Source organism: Chelonia mydas, chromosome 2 (genome assembly GCF_015237465.2).
Source record: "Chelonia mydas isolate rCheMyd1 chromosome 2, rCheMyd1.pri.v2, whole genome shotgun sequence".
In the NCBI taxonomy this organism is placed as follows: Eukaryota; Metazoa; Chordata; order Testudines; family Cheloniidae; genus Chelonia; species Chelonia mydas.
This window is the reverse complement of record NC_057850.1, coordinates 179671548-179696197: the sequence shown is the minus strand read 5'-3', so window position 1 is coordinate 179696197 and position 24650 is coordinate 179671548. Positions and strand designations below refer to the sequence as shown.

Below are 24650 nucleotides of genomic sequence, written 5' to 3'. Positions count from 1 at the left end.
CCTACTGACAATCTAGAAGGACTTGCTTCTCTACTGCATCCTTGGCTTCGTGGGATCTTGCTCCGTTTTTGTGCTGTTGCTGGATTGACTAACACTCTCTGAACCCCTGTGTTCATAGTTGAAAGTGCAGTTGTAGTCAAAACTCTTCCAGGAGATCCAGATCGACTACCAGCTGAAGGCAAAATAAGTAAAAATAAATAACTTCAGATAAATAGCAAGGATAAAAAGACAGAAAAACAACATGTTTGAAATGGTTCGAAAAAACAGTTTGGAAGAACTTACAAGATAAAATGTAAAATTTGAGAAAATCTGTAAGATCTACATCTAGTCTTAAAAATAAAGCACCTCTCACAAGGTATAGATAAAAATATCTGTGCAAGTCTGAAAACTTTATCACGGTATTTAGGACTATATGAGCACCATAGCAAGCAATTGTAACCGCACACCAAAAATATTATTCTTTTCACTAGTATTTACAAAAGAATCCAATATTCCTGAATGTGAAGATTGAGAGGTTACTTACCTTACAGCAATTTGAGTTCAAGAGGTTTTGTCGCTATGGGTGCTCCACCCTAGGACATATGCAAGCCCATGCACTCTCGATTGGAGACTGCAAAGTAGCGTCTGTGAGCCCCGCCTCTACAGAGTGGTTCCTCCTGCTCTGAACGAGTGCATTTAGGGAGATGTCAGCCCGCCACCACTCAGTTACCTTGAAAGCAAAGCTGAATTCCACAGCAGAGGGGAAGGAGGGCCAGAGGTGGAGCACATTTAAGGACAAAACGTCCCAAAGAACTCAAGTTACTGTAAGGAAGTAACCTTTCCTTCTTCTTCGAGAATATGTCCCTATGGGTGCTCCATTGTAGGAGACACCCAAGCAGAAGCTCAATGAAGAGGTAGGTCCAGGACATATAAAAAAACTGCATTACTGAATGAGTTATCTCGGGAAGCAGATAAGATGAAGTAATGTTTGGTAAAGCCATGTACAGAAGACCAAATAGCAGTCCTGCAGATTTCTGCTCTGGCAACATCCTTCAGTGGAGTTACAGATCTGGACTGAGCACTAATGGAATGTGCTGTTACTCTGTGAACACCAGCATTTTCAGAGCAGGTCAGGATGCATTCAAAACCCACTTAGACAGTCTGTGTGGAAATTGGTTGACCCTTCATCCTACCTGCAATTGATACAAATAGTCTGGGAGATACCCAGAATGGTTTAGTTAGAAAGAAAGGGCCCTCCTGACATTCAGCGGACAAAGGCTTGATTCTTCTCTGGAGGCACAAGGTTTGAGCAGAAAACTGGTAGGCGAATTTCCTGGTTAATGTCATATTCCAAGGGAGGAATATAACGTCTGGGAGGAAGCAAGGATGGGGATGTAATATAATCTTGTCTTTGTAGAAGGTGGTATATGGTGGGTCCACCAGGAGATCTTCCCACTCACCCATTCAGCTTCCTGAGGTGAAGGCAATTAGGTACAAAATTTTGGGGTGAGAGAGCAGGTTGCCATTGGTTTGAAGGGGGATTTTTTTTAGGGCACTCAAAATCAGGTTGAAATCCCACTTGGGAGCCTGCTGTCGAATGGGCAGAAACAAGTTGTATATGTCTTGAAGAAATCTGGTTTCTGTAGGGTGGGCCAAAAACTGAGAAGCCCTGAATAGATGAGTGGAAGACTGTGATGACGACAGATGTACTCTGATAGAGCTCATTGAGAAACCCTATGTTTTTAATTCAAATAGGTAGCCCAGGATGTTAGAAAGCAGAACTTTCTAGGCTTTAGAAGATATGAGGGAGCACAATGATTGGAAGTGCTTGCACCTTTACAAGCAAGTTTTATGAGTACTAGGCTTTCTACTAGATAAGAAAACTGACTAAACTCTATCCAAAAAGGTCAATTCCATGCTTGAGAGTCACTGAGCAGCCAGGTTTTCAGATTCAGGGAGAAGGGGATGGGATGGGATGGATGAAGACCTGTGTCAATAGGTCTTTTGTAATAGGAAATCTGAGCAATGTTACCTCCAAGAGGTGGATGAGGTTTGAGTACCACACCTGTCTCAGCCAAGCAGGTAATACGAAGCTAGCCCTCACTCCTTGAGAAGAATCTTGAGGATTAATGATATAGGTAGGAAGCACGAAGAAGGGAACAAGGCCATGTTGTTATCAGGGCATTCCCCAGAGAGTCCTGTCTGTAACTTCCATTGGAGTAGAACAGGAAACATTTCATTTTGTTCGGGGTAGCAAAGAGGTCTATCCACCGGTATACCTCAGGTCTGGCAGATCCTGTGGAAGACAGAGTCCTTGAGTTTCCACTCACGATCTTGCCAGAAGTGGCTGCTCAAGGAGTTTGCGATTGTATTGTGCAGACCTGGTAAACAGGCTGCCGATATTTCTATCTGATGAGAGAGAGACCAGATTCCAGCCTTAATGACTATGCACATAAGGACTGGGGTCTTGCTCTGCCCTGGCAATTGACATAATACATCGGTGCCCCTTTGTCGAGCATTACTCCAGCATGACTGAGTGACTTTGTATGGTGAGAGAGAAGTGTTGGCAAGAATATCGATCTGTTTTTAACTCCATGACACTGATTTGGAGCACTGATTTCTGTGCTAAGTCTCCCTGTAGATGAGCTCCCATCCCAAAGATACATATATTACGAGGGTCTTCAAAGGTGCTGGATACAAGAATGGGGTTCCAATACAGACCCTCCATCATGTAAGACAGTCCAACACCTTCTAAGGCATTGTGATACTTTAGGAAAGGCTATGTCAGTCTGGAATATACGCTGTCCTTATCCACGTATAGAAGCAACCTGAGGTGCATCCTCACATGGGGTGTCACATGCCTGGGGGCTGACATGTGGCCTAAGACCTACAGACAAATTCTCACTGTTGTTTGCGGGCTACACTGCAATGTTGAGATTCGGTTGGATAGGGTGAAGAATCTCTCCTCAGTAGGTAGGATCTTGCTGTTGTGAAGTCCAGAGTAACTCCTATAAAGTCTCCTCTCTGTACTGCAGACAGTGTGTATTTTTTGTGGTTGATGCGGAGTCCCAAAGATGGGAATAGTGTTTAATGGTCTGGACATTGCTGCCTGGACCTCTGTTCACCAATTCTTAGACTTCCTCTAGTGGGATTTGAAGTGAATCCACTAGCCTTTTCATGAGATCCAGGAAAGCCAAAATCAGCAGCATGGGAGGGCAGTGGTGGCAACAGCACCTCATTTGGAGATGAAGAGGACTTTAGAGATGGAGGTGAGATCTCCTCAGCCTGAGACTCTTGCTCCTCCTGTACACTTTTTTTTATTGTCCAGGGCTGTAAATCAACTGTGACTGAGGCAGTCTGCAACTTAGAAGCTAATGTCCTGGGACTTGGAGGGGGAGAAGCATACACCTCCATAGCTAGGGCAAGTCCTACTAACAGGAGCTTAAGTCTAGTCCTAGTCTAGTCTTCCTGTCCTCTTGGATCTGCCTTTGAAATCCAGACAAACCTTGCATTTAGAAGGGTTGTGACTTGTGAGAGTCCCCCCAAACACCGCAGGCAGCTGAAGTGTCCATCAATATGGGGAAAGGGCTTGTGGCAAGTCTCAACCCCTGGGGTTTGGGGCATAACAAATTGTGCTCCAACACAAAACAGAAGATGGAAGAAGAGCGGAAGAAGTTCTCCTGCCCCCAACCAACGCAACAGTTGCTACGCAAAATAAAGGTAACAGTGAAAATAGATAACTAAAAGGAATTACTGAAACAAATAAACAAAGTAAAGAATTCACAAAGTGAAGGCAGGAAGCTGAATACAGCAGACTCTTTTGAGTCACAAGTGGCTGAAAAGGAACTTTGTGGTGGCAGGCTTGCAACTCCTTATGTTCCCTGTTTAAAGCACGAGGCATCTCTCTGTGCATGCCCACGGATGCTTCACAGTCTTTGATTGAGAGTCCACAGGTATATGCACATCCTATGGTGGGGCACCCAGAGGGATTATATAGTAGAACAACAACTGTGTGTTCATTTCTAAAATTATATGGGACTGTTGGTCACATATTGCTGTTTTCTGAACCACCAATAGTTAAACCAAACAGATAATTTTGTTCTGTAACATCCCTGGACTGATCACCTTGGTTTTCACAACACAACAAATAACTATTGTATTTTCTAAACATGTAAAAGATGAAGTAGGCCCTGGTATTTCTTCAAATCCTACTCTCTTGGAGCCCAATCATCTAACACTGACTGTAGACAATGGAAAGACTCCCACTGACTTCCATGGAAGTTATTCTAAAAATTCAATTTAGAAAGCTTTTTTTTCAACCTTTGGAACACATTATGAAAAAACACACCTGATCAAGATGTTAAAATTCTTTGTTGAAGTGTCTTAGCAAATTTTATTCATAAAAATTATACATTTATTAGAAATTTGATCTTTGATTTTAACATATTGCATCCACTGGAAGAAATTGGTCACTTTTACCTAGACTATCTTCATCCTTCGAAGTTTCAGCTGTGGGGAACTTACATTTTAATACCTAACAAATGGTCCATTCATATCCCTTACTGATACTCTAATTAAAACTGTATTTTATAGCAATAATCAGTTTAATTATATGTCATTGTTGCCAAATGCAGAATAAAAACAATTTCACCTAAAAATCTTAATTAAAAAGCAAAGCTATTTTTAACCAAAATCAGCTTAGTGAAATGAAGCCTATAATAATTTTTCTAGCCCTGTTTAAAAGAAGAAAACAGTGTAAGCATAGGAACGCTATAAGATGTCTATTAGCTTAAGTACATTTCATAGTACTCTTACATTACAAGGACTACCAGTGTCAACCAAAAAGCAAAGATGCTATAACAATAAAAAGTCCACAGGCATATTTTAGGACCACAAGATGATTAAAGCTTGATAGCAAGAAATGACTGAAAAAATGTGCGTGTGTGGGGGAGGAGACTGAAAACAATGCACCATGCATAAACTATATGATTTGTTGGTTGAATTGAGACTTGAAATGATTATTTAGCAAAATGCCCTTTTCTATCTATGGGCCTATTCAGCAAAAATGAATCATGCAATATTGTGCAGCACAAAGTCATGAACCTAGCTTCTGTTACTGAGATGAACAGATGACATTTCTAGCTTCTGTTACTGAGATGAACAGACGACATTTCTACCAGCTTTGTGTAGTTTTGTGAGAATTAAGAGCTCATGCAGAGCCTCTGCATATCATTCAGACCATCCCAATTGATTCAGAAAGACCTGGCAGAATACAGAATAACGGTCTTCTGTACTAGAGAATTTCCAGCAGATTCCCTGAAGTAGCTTGCAAAACCTGATAATCCTTTACCCTTCCCCTTCGCTAAATGCAAAAAGTGTGCTTGATCAATATAAAGTTATATACATCACTCTGCTGTGTATAGATGTTTGTTACATCTGCTTGACCACTACTGTGTGGTACACTGGACTCTCCTAACATGTTCAGTGAAGTCTGGTATCTTCAGAACTGTCCACCTTACACACAGTAGCATGAGCAGTTGCAGATTTAAGCAATCAGTGCTATTTTGATAGTGGAAGAAAAAAGTTAAAGATGATACTCCACAGTTACAAAGAAGAAATGTTTTTTCCTTCTAAGAATTACATTAAATTAAGTAGTCGTAGGACCATGGAAAGTGAGCTGGAATTTCTGCTGAATAGGGTTCTATGTTAGGGATATGTAGACAAATGATCAAACAACAATGCACACACAAATTTTGAGTCTTACCACCAATGGGGTTAGCAGACTGTGATCCTGAACAAGTGTAAAAGGCAGGATTAGGGTAAAGGTTTATAATCCATGAAGAGGGAGGGAGCAGAGCAGATTAAAAATGGATGGCAAATGGAAACAAGAAAGCTTTAGTCAGTTCACACAGGAGAAAAAAGCCACAAAAGTGTTATGTAAAAAGCAAGGCATTTTAGTAGCTTCCATAACTAAAGAATTAGGTTCAGATGCTTGTGTATAAATCAGATGAAGCAAAGCTGCGAAAGCAAATTACAAGTTTCCATCTTTCTAACTGCATAATACTAAAGAATTACATTATTTTCAATTAAATATGAACTCAACTTTCAGAATATTTTCTAGTATTATTAGACTGCAAAAAAAAAATAAAGATTTAAAAACTGAAGAAAGCAATTTTCATAAAAGGCCACAAATATTTTCTTATTCAAGACAAAAACAGTGATGGAAAATTTGGCTGGGAGTGGGGTGGGTGATCAAAACAGCTCCAAAAGGGGAAGCACAGGTACTGGAACACATTTGTAATCTGACAAGACACTTTCAGATAATTATAAAATGAGTCAAAAAGTTTAAACTTAACTAAATGTTGTCATTCTAACTTTCTATTATTTCCTTTATTATAATCCGTCTGAGGGTTAAAAGCAATTTTTCAAATCAGAAAATTTATTCTTTTTCTCTAATAGAGATAAACATAGTAACACCATGCAAACCCTCATAAATTAGCCGGAACCAAACTGAAAACAAGAGTAGCAACTTTTCTATTCATGACTTAACCGCAGTACAGATCTGTATACATGTATTTAATACGACTGTCTATTTACAAATAACTCTGAGGGTGGGAGTAGGAGGAAAGTTCCTCCAAAATCCCTAGTTACAATTATGTACCCCCCCCCCCCAAAACTACCCAACCTTGCGAGTGCAAGTACGAGTCAAATATCGTAGCCTTTAAACCCATATCCTTGAAACCTGAAGTACATCTCTATCCCTAAATTTGCACAATGGTTTTGGTTTCAAAAGAACTTATCCCACCAGATGAGACAATAATGTATTGTTTTAAAATGATTTTTATTTTTAAAATATGGAAACTTGGTCTAAGACAACAGAAGGGGAACGCTGTACTACAATTGTTTGTAAAAGGTGGGAATCTAAGTCTAATATGTAACCCATTATAAAATGGTCTGACTAGTCTGGAACTTTTCACTCACAGTTTCATGTCAATAATTCTCATTTAAATTAGAATTTTAGAAAAATTATGCCACAAAACGTCAGGCACACTTGTGCTTCAGTTGCCCCTCTCCTGTGAACTTTTATTTATATTGGAATTGGAAAAAGGTTCAGAAAAGGACAACAAAAATTATTAGGGGTCTGGAACGGCTTTCATATGAGGAGAGATTAATAAGTCTGGGATTTTTCAGCTTGGAAAAGACGACGACAAAGCGGGGGGGATATGATAGAGGTCTATAAAATCATGACTGGTGTGGACAAAGTAAATAAGAAAGAATTATTTACTCCTTCTCATAACACAAGAATTAGGGGTCACCAAATTAAATGAATAGGCAGCAGGTTTAAAACAAACAAAAGGAAGTATTTCTTCACACAAAGTACAGTCAATTTGTGGAACTCTTTGCCAGAGGATGTTGTGAAGGCCAAGACTATAACAGGGTTCAAAAAAGAACTAGATAAATTCATGGAGGATAGGTCCATCAGTGGCTATTAGCCAGGATGGGCAGGGATGGTGTCCCTAGCCTCTGTTTGCCAGAAGTGAAGAATGGGCAACAATGGGAATGGATCATTTGATGATGAGCTGTTCTGTTCATTCCCTCTGGGGCACCTGGCATTGGCCACTGTCGAAAGACAGTATATTGGGCTGGATGGACCTTTGGTCTGACCCAGTATGGCCGTTCTTAAGTTATGTTCTTATGTTTATTTGCTTTACTAGTCCTCTTTTACATTGTCTAGGAATTCCTATTTGTCACACTCCTGAGATTTGTAAACAATGAGCTCTGCTGAAGGATTAAGCTCCGAGTGGAAGGACGGCTGCCAGTTGGGGGGGATTTATTTTTCTATACCACCATATGTAAAGCCATCCAATTATTTCAGTAGAACATCAGGGAGTTCTACCCAACTCATCCCTTCAGGCTCTGATCCAGACAGAAAGTGAGTTCTTTTGCAAACCACCACTATCACCAGTAAAATACAATTTAAATGCTTAAGTTTACATTTTATTGAATGTGAAGAATTAATTAGCTAAAACTGAATTAGAATACAAACCTCTTAACAGTGACCGCCTCTGTAGAAACTGAATATCCATCAATGATTTAGGCATAACCCTTTTTTGCCATTTATTTTGAGTAATTTCCCATCAAAATTCCTGGATTAATAAAGCTCTTTTATGGGAATTTATTAGAAGTATAATGCATATGTCTGTTGGTCTTTAGATTTTGTAAAAGCTTGTTTTCACAGAATCTGCAAATTCTGGGCCAAGTTTGACCAGCATCCCTTTGAAAATAAAAAGGCCTTCAGGAAATTGTTACTGAAAAATTAATGCAAACTTATAGTAAGGAAGATTTGATAACCAAATGAATTTGTTCGCTTTTAATTTCGTCTATTCCATGACTATCTAAAGAAGGGTATGTTATGGACTAATGACCTTTTAAAGTTGCTACACTTTCTGTGCATTTTAAAGCATCATTCTACTCTGAAAAGTGGTTAAAATTATATGGGGGGATGTCGTATGTCTCACCATTTTCATAACAAGCTTGCCAACTTTACTCACAAAAAGTTTACATACTGACTACTGGCACCTGACCAGTATTTGTTTGTGCTGTCCTGATAACTGCATAGTGATTAGCCACATATAAGTGCAGGTGCATGTTTGAAAATCAGGCCCCAAATTGTTAATTTTAAAAAAATGTTTAGTACAAAAATGCATACGGAGTGGAATGGGATAACTTTTTTTAAATCAAAACTGATAATGTAAAAAGACCCCCCCCCCCCCCCATTTAATGACCGCATATATTTAGGTGTGGCAGAATCTGATTTTTTTAATAATTTTCATGGATAATATTGTTTATTTTTAAGCATTATTTTTATCAAATTATGTTTTCATAGTTGTGCATAATTATGGGTTTCAAGCATTTTTTATTTTTTATAAATTTTAAATGTTTACAATTGTGGGAAATTAAGGGGGGGGTGTAAGACAATGGGGAGTCAGACAATAATTTAACTACAACAGATGCTGAGATTCAAAAAAGAGATGGTTACTTACCTGTAACTGGACAGGCTTCGAGATGTGTGTTCTCTATCTGTACTCCACTGAGGGTTTTGCATGCGCACCATGTGTCTGGAGCTGGAGAATTTGGAAGTAGTATCTGTTGGTCCGCGCATGTGCCTTGGTTCACCTCATAGTTTCATCCAAGGTGATAAAAGGGCAAGGTGGATCAACAGCATCTCCAATTCCTTCTCCACCACGAATCCAACAGATACATAGCAGAGGGGAAGGAGGGTGGAAAGTGGAATACAGATAGGGACCACACATCTCAAAGAATCTCCAGTTACAAGTAAATAACTTCCTCCTCTTCTTTAAGTGATGGTCCCTATTGTATTCAACTGAGAGTGATTAATAAGGAGTACCTAAATCGGAGGAGGATGCAAGGATGAAGATAGAACTGTTGAGCAGAGGATTGCTGTGCTGAAGGAGGAATCTGCTGTCAAGTCCTGACCTTGAGTTTTTCTGCTACTGCCACCAACAGTCTGGGGGACTTCCTGATGAGGCTTGTCCTCTGTAGGTAGAAGGCCAAGACCCATCGGATGTCTAGGGAGTAGAGTCATCCTTCCTCTGCAGATGTGTGTGGCTTCGGGAAGAAAAGAGGTAAGTGAATGGATTAATGTGAAACTGGGAGATGACCACTGGTAGAAATTTGGGATGGAGGGAGACTCCATCTTTATGGAAATCATGAAAGGGGGTTCCACAATCTTGGACCCAAGTTCACTGACCCTTTTCGCAAAAGTGATAGCAACAAGAAAGGTGACTTTCACTGAAAGGAGGAACACAGAACATGATGCCAACGGTTCAAAGGGTGGTTTTGTTGTACAAATAGAACTAGGTTAAGATCCCACTGGGGAGCGAAGGGTTTGATGGGTGGGAAGGTTCTGATGAGGCCCTTCCAGAAACTAACAGCTAATGGGTATGTAATGACGGAGTGCCCTTCCATTGGGGGAGGGAGGAGAGTGGAAGGTGCTAATCACAGCTAGGTGGACTTCTAGAGAGATGAGGGTGAGATCTAATGCCTTCAAGGACAGGAGGTAATCCAGGAGGAGGGGGATCTCCACCAATTCTGGGGGAAGTTCCTTTTGCTAGGCCCAGCAGGCAAAACATTTCTGCTTGGCCCAGTAACAGCGTCTACTGCATTCTTTCCTGCTGCTGGAGAGGATGTTTTGCACGTCTGCGGAACAGGCCGGTTCTAGAGAAGATGCCCAATCAAATAAAACGCTGTGAGGTGGAGCACCTATGGATTGGGATGTCTATCTAGCTGTTGTAGTGCATCAGCAGATCAGGGACGGTGGGGATGGGAATTGATGGACGGGTGGTTGGGAAACTAGAATTGCCTGGGTCAGCAGGGGGCTATCAGAATGACTGTTGCTCTGTCTTGTCTGATCTTGTGGAACACTTGTGGTAGGAGCAATAGAGGAGGTGAGGAATAGTTATTTTGGTCTGACTAGGACAGTATGAGAGCATTGCTCTGAGAGTGGTGACTGAGACCTCCCCAGAGCAATAAATGTTGCATTTGCTGTTTATGTGAGAGGTGAAGAGGTCTCTGGACGGCATCCCTCATTGGTTGAAGATGTAGAGAGTTATGCAGATGTGGCGTTCCCACTTGTGGTCGATTGCAAACTGCCTGATAATCAAGTCCGCAATCATGTTGTGCGTCCCTGGAAGAGAGTCTACAGACAAGAGGGTGATGCACCAATTCCAGAGGTTGACTGCTTCTATACATAGAACAGCTGACCTTTGCCTCCATTTGTTGATGTTGAAAACAGTGGCAGTGTTGTCCGACATGATAAGAACATGATGGGAACAGATAAAAGGGAGAAAGGCTTTTCTTACAGCCTGGGTGTGTGCTCCCCAGTCTATGAGGGATGCCCTCATTGGTGATGATCATCTTGTCTGGGAAGGAGGGGAACAGCTATGCAGACATGATGTGGTTCCATCCACCACTGGAGGGCTGAGAGTATCCTGGAGAGACTGTCAGCACGAGGTCCATGGTGTAATGGCTGGGCGAGTAAACAGTCTAAAGACAAATCTGGAGGCAGCAAAGGTGGAGTTGAGTGAAGGGGTGACATATGTACAAGAAGCCATGTGGCCAAGGAGAGACAAACAAATCCTGGCAGGGACATAAGGATTGTTAGCGATGCAAGTTATGAGTTCTCTCAGTGTATGGAACCTACCCTTTGGTAGGTTGGCCTGTGCTATGACTGAGTTGATGAGACCCCTATAAACCTGGGGATTGTGTGGGGTCCAAGATTGATTTTTCAACATTGAGACTGACCCCAAGGGACGAAAGAAGGCTGAGCAACATGGAGGTTCAAACTTAGGCTTTGCATCTGGACTGAGCAGCCAGGAGCCAGTTGTCGAAATATGGGACTACCAGGACTCCATGATGTCTGATGTAGGCCACCATGACTGCAAAAACCTTGATGACAACGCTGGGAGCAGTAGTTAGTATGAAAGGGAGAACCCTGTTTTGGAAATGGAACAGACCGTGAACATCAGGAATCATCTGTGGGCTGGTTGGATGTCTATGTGAGAGTGTCTTGCATATTGAGAGCCCACATGCCTTTTTCCAGAGATGGGATGATTGCTGCTAGTGTGGCCATACGAAACTTGGGCTTGCGAATGAAGTGACTGAAAAGCCGGAGGTCTAGAATTAGTCTCCGTCCGCCTTTCTTCTCGGGTATCAGGAAGTAAATTGAATAGAATACGGTCCCGTGATATTCCAGGGAAACACGATCTATCACTCCCCATTGTAGAAAGGAGTTCACTTCTTGGGTGAGGATGCTGTTGTAAGAGTAGTCCCTAAGGAGGGATCGGGGGGCTGTGAAGGAGGCAGCATGATGAATTCGATCATACAGCCATGGTGGACGACATTTAGCACCCATGTCTGTTATTGCACTCCAAGCTTAGAAAAAGAGTGCCTCTGAAGGGGGTAAGATGGTTGCATGGCAGTATGCAAAATGGCTGACGGATCTCTAGAATATCTTAGAAATACCTTTTAGCTGGGGGTTGCATCTGCAAGGAGGAAGCCTGCGAAGGTGGTCCCAGAGGGTGGGATCTCTGTCTTTTGTCTTGTCAGTGGAGGCCCATAAGGCCTCTGGTGGAAAAACTGGGAGGACCTGTATCATTGTGTGGGTGGCAGGTAGTGGAGCTTATACTTCGGAGCAGGCATAAAAATAGCCAGTGAACATAGTGTTGTTCTGGAGTCTTTGAGAGTATGAAAGGAATCATCTGTCTTTTGATTAAAAAGATGGGATTCATTAAAAGGGAAGTCTTCTATAGTCTTCTGTACCTCCTGAGGGAAAACACAGGAGTGGAGCCACGATCCCCTCCACATGACTATGCTTGCAGCAATAGTCCTAGTAGTAGTATCTGCCACAACCACCACTGATTGGAGCATTGTTCTTGCCACCCACTTCCCTTTCTCTATGATCACCTGGAAATGAGCCCAGTCTTGCGGAGGATGTTTGTCAGCAAATGCCTCCAGTTTGCCATAATTCAGGAAAACATATTTGGCTGGTAATACTTGATAGTTCAAAATCCTGAATTGGAGACTGACCAAGGAAAAGACCTTACAGCCCAAAAGGTCCAATTGCTTGCCCTCTCTGATGGATGATGTGGAAGGTGGGTGTTGTTGCCTGGATTGTTCAGTTGCTGCTTGAACCACAAATGGGTTTGGGGGGGTGGGTGAGAAAAGAAACTAAGACCCCTTAGCTGGAACATAACATTGGTTTTCTGCCCCCTCGGAGGTAGGTGTGCATGTGGCTATTGTGTGCCATACCATCCTAAAGGGTTCAAGGACGGCATCGATAGGCAGTGTGACACTAGTTGGTGCAGATGAATAGAGGATATCCAGGAGTTTATGCTGTATATGCTGGATTTCCTCCAACGGGATGTGAAGCTCCCCCACCAGGAGATCCTGGAATTACCTAAAGGCAAAGGGGACGCTGAAGTCATTGCCTTGTCTCGGGAAAAGGAAGGGAATCTCTCTGATTCCAGTGGCACTGTCGGAACCGGGCTGAAGGGCTTCTCTTCCAAGATTGGATCTGAGCTTCTACTCAACGGCCCCTTTAACAGGGAGACAGGTAAAGTCTCCCTTGTGGACCAGGTGAGTTCTGAGAGAGAAGTATTGGGACCATGGCTCCCAATAAGGCCAGTATGCTCAGTCTGGAGGGAATTGAGGCAGATCCCCTGGCATTGGGAACCAGTGGGTCCATAGTGGTTGCATTGTATGGTATTGCACGATCCAGACTGCCTTCTCGAATACCCGTACTGCTATCGGGGATTGATGGTCCCTTTCCATCATCCAACTCTTCCAAAGATGAGAAGGTGGACTACAGTTTCTTCAGTGGTACCATCGGAGTCGGCAGACGTGTGTAGAGCGTTGGAGCAGGAGGCACGGGGTGGCATGTCATGAGGGGGAGAAAGAGTCTCCCTAGAGGTTGAGGGTCCCATCATGCAAGGCAATCTCGGTTCCTCTAAAATGAAGATATCCTGGGGCTCACGTGCTCTTCCCAATCTCCCTGATGTTAGGGGTAAGTGGTGATGGAGTAGTGGACTTCCCTGGACCGAATGGGTCCCACACTTTATGGGGTGCCAATGTTGACAGTACCTGCAGTTTGGTACCTGAGACCATCTGATCCCCTTGCTTCTGGGACTTCTTTTCGTGTTTATGCACTTTAGAGTGCGCGCCCTCCCCATGACTCAAACTCATGGAAGCAGCATCCCCTTTCTTTGTTTTCAAGGAAGACTTAACGCCACGCTTATGGGAACGCTTCCTTACCTCCAGACTAGTCCCTGGTGTGGGGTCCATAGTGGTGGATCTGGACTCAGTAGCAGGAGATGCACCCCTAGCTATTTCAGGCCGATGCTCTAGGGTGGGGCGGGGCAGATTTCCCCAGCCGGAGTCCAAGCGAGGCCTCATGGAGACTTCCATAAGGTGCTTCCAGAGGCAAAGGCCCCAACCTTTTCGGGTACAGCTGCGGAAAGACTGGCAAATATTGCACCGTGATGTAATGTGGGCTTCTCCCAAGCAGTAGAGGCAGCACTGGTGTTTGTCACTGACTGAGAAGGAACACGGGCAGGAGGCACAGAATTTGAAGCCCAGAGTCTTAGGCATTGTACCCGCGTGAGAGTACGGGGAAGAGCAGGAGGGACGGTAGGAAAAACACCCCCCTAAACTATCTATCCTAATCACAAACATTACGATAAACTATGACAAAACAGCTAAACACACTATAAATTGTAAAATTCTAAAACTATGTACAACAATATTTTTAAAGGTGCTTCAGAGACAAGGACACTGAAAGTTCTGATCTGGACCAGGTGGTGATGAGAAGGAACTGAAGGCGAGGTTGCTCCGCCTTGCCTTTTATCACCTCTGACAAAACCATGAGGCAAACCAGGGTTCACGCATGGACCAATGGACACTACTTTCAAATTCTCTGGCTCTGGATGCATGCGTAAACCCTCAGTGGAATACAACAGAGACCATCACTCGAAGAAGTTAAATGTTTATAACTGTTAAAAAACAAACTGTCAACATCACATGTCAAAATATGCAAAGTAAATATCCTTAAGTCAAACACTAATAAATTTTCAAACAGCATTTTTCTTAGTGTCTGTCTAAGTTTTAATCATCATCAGTGGAAATATTTTTTCATTGGTTTATATGTGTACAGCAAAATAGACATTTACTGATAAATATCTAATCCTTCCAAACCTACACATATTGTCGATTTCAAACCTGAAGAATGCACTGTCATTTCACAATTTTAGAAACCATTTAAAGCCTAGATAGCATAAATCACTTTTAAACATTGTATATTTTAAACAACCAGCACCTTTGCTCCAAAATTAAACTATTTCTATTGCTGCTGAGGTAGAAAAAAGTCCCAGTGAAAAACCCTCAGTGAAGAATTTAAAAAGAAACATTAAATGCAAAACAACAGGAAATTTGAGGAGTAAAGATACTGGCGATACTTGGGAAACTAGAGTGCACTCACGTGAGAATGGCAGTGTCTACTTTATCGTGAAAGGTGGAGGGGAAAACACAATTACTGAATTATACTTTTAGACTATTATTAACTAAAAAAATAAGAGGATTTGGGTACCGAAGAACTAGGATTTTCAGGTCATCTATAAGTACAAAAAGACACCACCCACTTTACCTAATTTCTGATATTACATTTCTAAGTATTCTAGATAGTTAGTACAGAAGGTTTTGTTGAGGTTTTTTTAAGATTACAAACTGGCCTCAGTGGTAGATTTAATTTCCTGTTACACAACCTATTTCCCATTAGCCCTAATTTTTCTCCAAAAGAGTATGACAACACAAATCATCAAAGATTTCAAAAGCATGCAAATACTACTGACCCAAAACACCGAAAAAAAAAATACCTTCATTTTTGTCTGGCGATGATGAACCTAAGGCACAGAACAACAACTCAGTATGCGGCTTATGTTTTTTAAATAAGCTTTGACCATAGCCATTGGTCAATGAATGTATGCTAAGCATATGGCCTATCTTTTTATCAAGTATTACTGATAAATGAACAATACATACGCTGAGACTGAGAGACCACTTTCGTTCGACTACGTCCTCTAGAATCGGTCTTTGAATTTCCAATTCCAACAGAAGGTGTTGAAAGCTTTGTTCGTATACGACCTATAAAGTAAAAATGACATTAAGAAAATAGTCTTCGTCATGAACAGAGATCTCATAGTGTTAATGAATATTTTATTACGTTGCTATAGTTGAAAACTGAAGATTTACATACTGGAAAACTCAATTATCCAAACCTCACTTGAAAAAAAACAATTCATAGTAGAAAATTAAATACCGCAATAGATTTAACTGCAAGTTGAGAAACAAACACTTTTCTTTTTGACTGTAAGTACTTCAATACAGAATTTATATACGATCAATTTTTAAAATTAAAACTAATTCGTCTTCATCAACATCAAATTAGATAACACTCGTTTTCTCCAGAAATACACTGATTTTATATTTTTTAAAAGTAAAGCTTATGAAGTGAGAGTCAAGGAAAATATTTTATAATTTAAGAGGAGAGAAGTACCTAATGTAACAAATATCAAACTCTACTCACTACTACTTGAAAGCTATAATTTTACTAACTTTCCTTTTTCATCCTCTAGGTAACAAAACCAACCCTGGCTATCTTTTGAACAAGCCACTGAGGATTCTTGCCAACAATTCTGAGCAGCACTGCTCCGTTTTTCAGAGACCTGCCATCTAATTTCTCTGTACCTCAGGATACCACTATACTCATGACCATGGATGTGGACACAAAAGTAATTCTTTATACTTTATAGCACCTTCCATACAAGGTTTTCAAAAGAACTTTGCAAAGACTAATGAATATGCATTTTCTCAACATCCATATGAGGTAGAGAAATACTACCCTTGTTTTACAGAACGAAGAACCGAGACACAGAGATTTTAAGGACTTGTCTGAAGTTACTCAGGAAGTCTATGGCAGAACCCAAATAGAATTCAGCTCTCTCCAGACTGCCAACCAATAAGATCATCTTTTGTGTGACATCATCTCTACTCCTCAATGTTTAGACAACACAATGAAATTACCAAAGAAGGGAGGATTCCAACAGTATGAATGACAGTTAATAGGCAGATTACTCTTAAAAGTGAATAGCCAGAATTCTGTATACAGGTCCTAAACCAACATGACAGCCCTACACAAAAACAAAACCTAGAAACAACGAGTTGGACACAATTTTGGAAGGTTGCAAGAAGAAACTGCTTGAGAACTGACATTCTAGCACAACAATTTATTCAATTTAAGACTGCATTAACTTTAACAATAAAAAAGTTTTGCAGACATATAGGGTCAATCCTTGACCCAGAAGAATTAGGCACACAGGCTCATTATATCTAGTTTCCAGCCCCTTTAGGCTTTCCACAGCAGGATTTCAAGACCAGCCAAGTTAATATTATTCATCCAAGTAGAGGGAACAGTCCACAGAAGAAAGTCTATGGGAAGAGAGCCAGGATAAAGGAGGTTATTCACTTAGCTACTAGAAAGCAATGTATTACCATTACTGGTTAAATTGACTGGGACAAACTCTACCCTCAGTCACCCCATGCATTGACAATATTTTCCCCACTAATTGTAATGAGGTTTCAGGGTTTCTGTGCAGAATCTGGCCCAGAGAGTTTAGGAATATAGTGCACCACCAATTTGGTTGATGCTGAATTATCACTAAAGGCCTGATGTAATTTCCATTAAAATAAAAAACAAAAATCTTTTTGAATGTTATGAGGCAATGTTTCTGGTGCTAGCTTAGAAGGGTTTTAACAATACATTTTAATATGTTCTTCCATGTTCCAAATAGATAATTAATAATAGCACCTGCTTCCTGAGTGTGAGCACATCTGTCAACAGATGAGTTTTTCCTAATTAGCTTATAATTTAAAAGATCAAAACATAATACTCCTGTAATTTTATAGTAAAATGTTAAGCAATGACATTTTTATTGAAAATGATTGCCTGAGAAACCCAAATCACAATGAAAAGAATTTACAAAAATATACTTCAATAACCAAATATTAGATGTGTAAGCCAAATGGAATGACCCCCAACCACCACAATGAGCTAATTCTACTTCTAGAACTTAGTTTGTATAAATGAAAGCATGAAGATGAAAGTATTTGCTATTCTAACAAAAGATTAATTTTTCTTACCATCTTCAGAAGCTGTTCCTAATAGAAAAAATAATAAAACAATGATATTCCAAACAGCACTATTCTTTGATTTAATTCCTTTTCATTCCTACTTATATGAAATTAGAGTACCTTGACAAAATATGTTTATGTAAGAATGGATCTTAACCTCTGCTCTCTTGCACTGCAACTCCATCATTAAACTACAATGGAAAGCCAAAGGCTACACTGTGAGATGATTGTAGAAATACATAATGCACTGCTAGACGCCAAACTTTCTTTGAAAAACCATGGAATATCAAAGAAAAATTGAAGTTTTAATCATGCATATGAGTTTAAGACAATTAAGTAGCATGTCAAGAACAGACTTTGATATCAAGCATACTATCATAACCAACTGCTAAGGAAAGTCGGTGACATATGCACATGGTGCACATTTGCATATAGAATTCCAATACAAGCTCCAGGTTGAAGTAAGCAATACAGACCCAGTGCATTAAACATTGGGCAGAGAGAAGCTGATGGAAGATGTTAGAAAGGAAGATTCATTCAAACAAAATTCAAACTGATGCCTCAAAAAATGTACACCCTTTTAGACCAAGTCCTGCCTGGAAGAGTGAGCTGTGAGAAAAACAAGGTTACTGAAAATGGGTCACAGTTGGAGTGTGTAGGCTAGGTTAATGAGGCAAAGTATACCAATACATGACAGTTACGACAGAATCTGAGGTAAAACACACATCAATGCCCTGAAAACCAAAGCGTGGGAAGAGGAGAAAAGCTGTCCAAGCACCATTTCTCCACCCCGCACTGAGGCTCCCTTGAAACCATGGTCTGCAGATTCTGGGTGAATATATTCGGGAAGTGACAGGATTTATAAAAATATTCCCACTATTGGTTGGTAATTTTTTTCTAATCCAATGCTGTTTCTAAATACTGAGATGACTATAGTAATCAAAAAAGCCATTCAGCATCTTCACCTCATCTAGAGGTTGTGGGAGGTTAACCCTGTCTGCAAACCTTGCTAGGACTGTGAATGCTTTTGCTGCTTCTAGACTGAGCTACTCTATACACTTTATTTACAGCAGGATCACCACTGAAGCCTCAGAAGCTACAGCTAGTACAAACTGCAACCCTCCTGTCTTTAAAGTGCCACCCTATCCTAATAATGACTTTTTTTAAATCGAGTTTTGGGAGTGTCTCTCAGTTTTCCAAATCAAGTTTGCCCAGCGTGCATATAAATATTTTTTTAAAAAATTGCCAGTGCTGCAAATTCATCCTGGACTCTTATCAAGTTGTGTTTATTCCATCTTGCAAATCATCACAAGTAACAGAAGTCCTGAAGAGCAAATTATGTCTTCAGATATATCTGAGTAGTCCCATTCTCTTCCAGACACCTTTGAAAATCCACTAAAGACCACAGGGTTGCACAGGTCTACCTGACAGCAGAACTTGGCCTGCAGAGCCCAGATTACTTGTGATGATACACAAAATGGAAAAAACAAACAAACAAAAAAACCAGCTTGACCACAAGAGTTCAGGGTGAATATGGGATGCTGCTAATTATAAAAGTTATATGCAACCTAATCAAATTTTGATTTGGAAATCAGAGAAAAGAATACAGAACCGTCCAATATTGTTTAATAGGGCAGACCAATACCTTATGGAATTTGGACTGCTATAAGCAAAAAATGACAGTTACTTACCTGTAACTGGAGTTCAAGAGGGCTCTGCATATTCCCAGTTATAGGTAGTGAACCACCTTGTGGCAGCAGCCTTTTTTAGCTGTATCAGCTAGAGTGCTCTCGCATCCCCCCTCCACTTGGCGTCCCAAAGCACAGAGGGAAAGGCTATAAAGGGGACAGAGCACCCTTTGCTCCTTAGTTCCTTCCACCATACAGCCAGAGAAGATAATTATAAGAACTCTGACAGAGAGGGGAAAGAGGGTGGGAATTGTGAATATGCAGCGCCATCTCAAAGAACTCCAGTGACAGGTAAGTAACCTTCATTTCTTCTTTGAGTGGCTCCACATATTCCAACTTATAGGATAGATTGATAAGCAGTGCTGAGACTTGAGCAGAGTCTGGAGATGGGAACAGAGTCCTAGTTGAATAAAGACTGAAGTATCACCTTGCCAAACCCAGCATCCACTCTAGAAACTAAATTCAGAGGACAATGCTTGGTGAAGGTGTGTACAAATATCTGGGTTGCAGCTCTGAAGATCTCAGCAACTGGCATCAGCCTCAGTCAAGCAAAGGAAGTAGCCACAGCTGTAGCATAATGTGTTCTGATTGAAGCAGGCACAGGAACTCTCACTAGCATATCACTCAAAGATACAGAAGCTTGATTCACCATGAAATAGTCTGGGAAGAACCCATAATGCCTCATAATATTCTTGGCATATGAGAAGAACAGTCTAGAAGTTTTGAATGTGGAAATCAGCTACCACCTTATGCAAGAACTAAGGATCACGTCTAAAGACTACCTTTTCCTTCTGAAACTAGAGTAAAAGGTGGATCAGACATGAGTGCATTCAGTTCACTCACTCTACTGGCTGATGTAATGGCAATAATTAAAGCAGCTTTCAGGAATAAATGATGCAACAAATACTTCAGCTATGGGCTCAAAGAGGGATTTCATCGAAGTGGTGAAGACCAAACCGAGGTCCCAAGAAGGGATGTGTTTTTTAGTAGAAGGGTACACATTTGACAAACCTTTAATAACCTTTTTACGTGAAGCATGAACAAACAGCAATCTATCATCAACTCAAATATGATATGTGGAGATGGACGCCAAAGGAACCTTTATCAATGAATTAGATAGGATCAGGCTTCCTCTTCATCCATGCCTGAAATCTAGACCATTTGGGACAGTCAGTTTCTTGTAGACTGTTTCCTGGATTTAACCACTATATACTGCACAGATGAGGAACACGACTGCTCAAGTGCAGACAGAGTCAAAGTCTGTTCACCCATCCCATCAGATGAAGGGTCTGCAGCTCCGGGTGAAAAATCCTGCTCCCCTTCTTCCACAGAAGATCTGGAGACAGGGGGAGACGTATAAAGACTTTGCCGGACAATTGTGGACCACTGCCGATGTGTCCAAGCCAGGGCAATCAGTATTATTCCTTGCTCTGTCCAGATGTATCTTCCTTGTCACCTTTTGTATCGGGGAAAAGGAGGCATATATCAAACCCCTCCAACAGTGCAGAAGAAAAGCACCCAAGAAAGACAGACTATCCTTACTTACTCTAGAACAGAAAAGATGACACTTTTTCTGATTAATCTTGTCGTGAACCGGTACACAATTGGTTGACGCCATCTGGAAAAAAGGGTCTGAACTAACTGGTCCTTCAGGAAAGCATTCCTGCTGAAGCAATCTGCAACTACAGTCAGGCCGCGATTTACATATTTTTTTTGTTTTGTTTTGGCACGGTTTCATTTATGCATGGTCAATTAATTGTGACCCTTTATATTTGTACACAGTAGGGATTCACTTTTACATGGTGCAGTGCTGTTGCCAAGATGCACAAATCAGTGGCATAGCCAGGACCCTACACTGGGTGGGCCCCAACTTCGGGTGGGTGGGCAATGATGGGGGTGGGGGAAGGAAGGCAGGAGGGATGGGACACCTCCCCCTCCCCCTCTTCAGCCAGCCTTGTGGGGGCCATTGAAATGCTGGCCTGGGGCCCCAGGTGTGGGGTCAAGGTGCAGGGGCTTGAACCGCTCCACCCATCTGGCGCTCCAGCCAAGGAGTGGAGTCCAGGGCTTGCCCCACTCTGCCCAGCACGTCTGCCAGGGAGCGGGGTCGGGAGCTTGCCCCAGTCTGCCTGCCTGGCGCTCCACCTGGGGAGCAGGGTCGGGGGCCTTACCCCGTTCCATCCGCCTGGCCTTCCAGCTAGGAAGCAGGCAAGCCTCCACGCCCCAAGCCCGCTCCCTGGCTGGAGCGCCAGACAGGTGGAGAGGGGCGAGCCCTTGAGCCCACTCCCCAGCTAGAACACCGGGTGGAGCAGTGTAAGCCTCCAACCCCGCTCCCTGGCTGGAGCGCCGGGTGGACAGGAGGAGTGGGGCAAGCCCCCAACCCCACTCTCTGGCAGGAGACCCAGGCGGTTGGGCAGAGCAGTGCAAGCCCCTGCGCTCCAACCCTCTGCCCCAGGAGCATGCCTGGGGGGTTCCTTGCCAGAGTGTCCATGGCCCCCCGCACAGCTGCCTGGAGGTGGTAAGTGGAGGCATCCCTGATCCTTCCTGCCTCTCCTCCTCCATCCCGTCATTGCCCATCCCACTACTCCACACTCCCCAACCTTCCCAGATGAACCCTCAAAGTTCTGACTTCAATACCATGATGATAATACTGATACTGTATCAAGTTCATCCTCAACATGAATAAAGGTTAGTACCTGTATTGTAGTAAGTTTGAATTTCATTAAATTTTTTAAATAAAACCTGTGGTACTATACTGTATGTATAAATTAGGGAGGTCATCTTGTGAGCCTAAAACCTAAACCCTTATTTCCCATAGGCCCTTGGTATCTTTTTTACATGATTTCTATTTGCACGGTGTTTTTTTAAGAACATAACCACAGTGTAAATCGAGGCCTGACTTTAAAGTGTCTTTCCCGGACAAATGTATTGCTACACAAACGTCCTGGCGGATGCACCAATTCCATAGTTTTACTGCCCACGCAGAAGGGGTGGTGTGAGCACCCACCTGTCTGATAATATAATACACTGCTGACATATTGTCCACTACTACTTGCGTGACCTTCCCTTGAAAGTGAGGGAGGAACAATCGGAGGGTCAGATGAACAGCTCTTAGTTCCAGTAAGAAATAGTCTGGGAAGAACCCATAATGTGCAACGTTCTTGAGAAGACAAATGTCCTTAAACCATTAAGTGGTTCAATGTCCCCATAACTTTTGGATGATGCATACGAAATCACTGTCTGGGATGGATCTGAGGGATTGAACTGTATACCTTTGAGCTCATTGGTCCTGTCTGACTACCAGTCTAGTGAGGTTATAATGTTCTGGGGCATCATGAGCAATGTGCAATATCATCTGCATAGATGAATTTACGGGATTATGTGACCAGAATGTCGCTGGTACAAGGACTGAATAGTGCAGGTGCTAAAACAGATCCTTGTGGGAGGCCACTGTTCAATCTCTGTGATTTGCTAGCATATTCACTAACATGTACAGTGAATCTTCTATTACTCGGCATCTTAATGAGGAGAGTATTGTTGATTATCATTAGCTTTCTCATGCCAACTTCAGCCAGAGACCTTTGAGCCATACAGTATTATATGCGGAAGAAAGGTCAATTAATCCTGCAGCTGTTTTTAATTTTAACTGATAGATTTCACAGATTCTGTGCAGCTGGTTAAGGCCAGTACCTGGCCCAGGTTCTTCAGGAATTCTGGATATATTCCATCCATTCCTATTGCTTTCCTGGGCTTAGTGTTGAAGAGACCTTTGTCTGTTTAATCTACTGTTAAGGGGCAGAAAGGGGTGAATACAACTGGCACTACTTTATTGAGCAGTAAAGTTGTTTGTGGACTTGCTGCCTTATGTCTTTATCCACCGGCACATGGGAGCTGGCAATCAACTATGCAGCAATGGCACCTGCACTTACTTGGAGCAGTTTGCAAGCTGCTGGAGCTACCCTGCCTAATTTCTCAAATTCATAATTGGGGATGAAGGTGAGGATCCATGAACTGAAGGCACATGCCTCCCCTCTTGCGTGCCATGCACTTCAAAAATCCGAGACATGCTCCGGAGCCAGAGGGTGGACTAGGGCCATCACCATGGCGGAACTCTTCGGAACTAGGAAGGTACTTGGGGTCAAGACAGGAGCAAGATCTGGCTGTGACACTGAATCCAATGGTCCGCATGGGCTAATCTCCCTCACTGCTGTGACTGGGGATGGGGCTGATCTCCACTTAGGAACCATAGCAGTGCTATCTGAAATAAGCAGAACAATAACTCTGATGCATGGGAACTGGCACTGCTAACATTGGCAGTCTTGGTCCTGTGCTTCTTTTTCCTCAGTGCCACAGCATCTCAGGCTGACGATCCTTGTTCAGAGGTACCACTCATGTCCATCTTCCAGATCCTGGAGGATGCAGTCGGAGCCAATTCCGCAGCTGTGGGGGCCCAGTCAGAGTTGGACCACTGTAAGACATGAGATACTGCACTGGTGAGGGCGGCCAGACTGGTCCTTGATATTTTCTCTATAACCGAGGTGGAGGGATGTGATCACATAGGCCTTGATTTGGACATACATGTCCTTGAAGGTTTGAAGGGGAGAGGCACAGGAACCAGCCCTGTCAGATGATGTGGCTTTTTGAAACCCTGGAGTCTGCTGGAACCTCCAGAGACCACCAGCACAGAGGTCAGTAGTCCTTGGAAGCAAAGTCTGACCTTAAGAAGGTCTAACCTTAAGGGCCTCCTTAAAGCAGTAGTTGAAGATGAATCTTCCCATCCTGGAGGGCTCTGGGGGTAAGGGTCCAGCAAATCAAACACCCAGATGGCGAGTGGCCTTCACATAGACACTTTAGGGACATGTCATCATCTGATACTAGGAAAATGGCTGGACAGAAAGCGCATCTCTTAAATCAGGTTCCTTTGGCTTTCTCGATTCCACCATTCTTCAGAACTGGGGAAGTACCCTAACTGTTAGTAGCTAACTGAAAGCTAACACTAACTAATTTTGAAGAGAAAACTCTTGGCTTCAAGGAACTGGAGAGTTCACAGCCATCCTGGCATGTAATTGGAAGGAACAGAGGTGAGAAGGGCATTCCACCCATTTTATAGCCTCCACCTTCGGTGCATCAGGATGCCAACTGGAGGGATGGGGTGCAAGAGCACTCTAGCTGATATTCCTGCAGGTGGATTCTACCGCAAGGCAACACAAATGGGTGCAACAC

At 42.3% G+C, this 24650-nt stretch overlaps 1 protein-coding gene across 50 annotated transcripts in view; it reads right to left on the bottom strand.

Moving 5' to 3' along the window:
• The window catches only part of CLASP2 (cytoplasmic linker associated protein 2), a 273178-nt gene that overhangs the window by 90573 nt on the left and 157955 nt on the right, over positions 1-24650 (bottom strand). For 23 of the 50 annotated variants that reach the window (XM_037890143.2, XM_037890153.2, XM_037890155.2 and 20 more), the window contains 3 exons: positions 17752-17769; positions 15595-15696; positions 2-172 (listed from right to left, as the gene is read on the bottom strand). In XM_037890143.2, the coding sequence (XP_037746071.1) occupies positions 2-172; positions 15595-15696; positions 17752-17769 (291 nt within the window). Of the gene's footprint in view, position 1; positions 173-15428; positions 15456-15594; positions 15697-17751; positions 17770-24650 lie in introns of all 50 variants that reach the window. The other 27 variants (XM_043540702.1, XM_043540703.1, XM_037890145.2 and 24 more) reach the window with 3 other exon arrangements.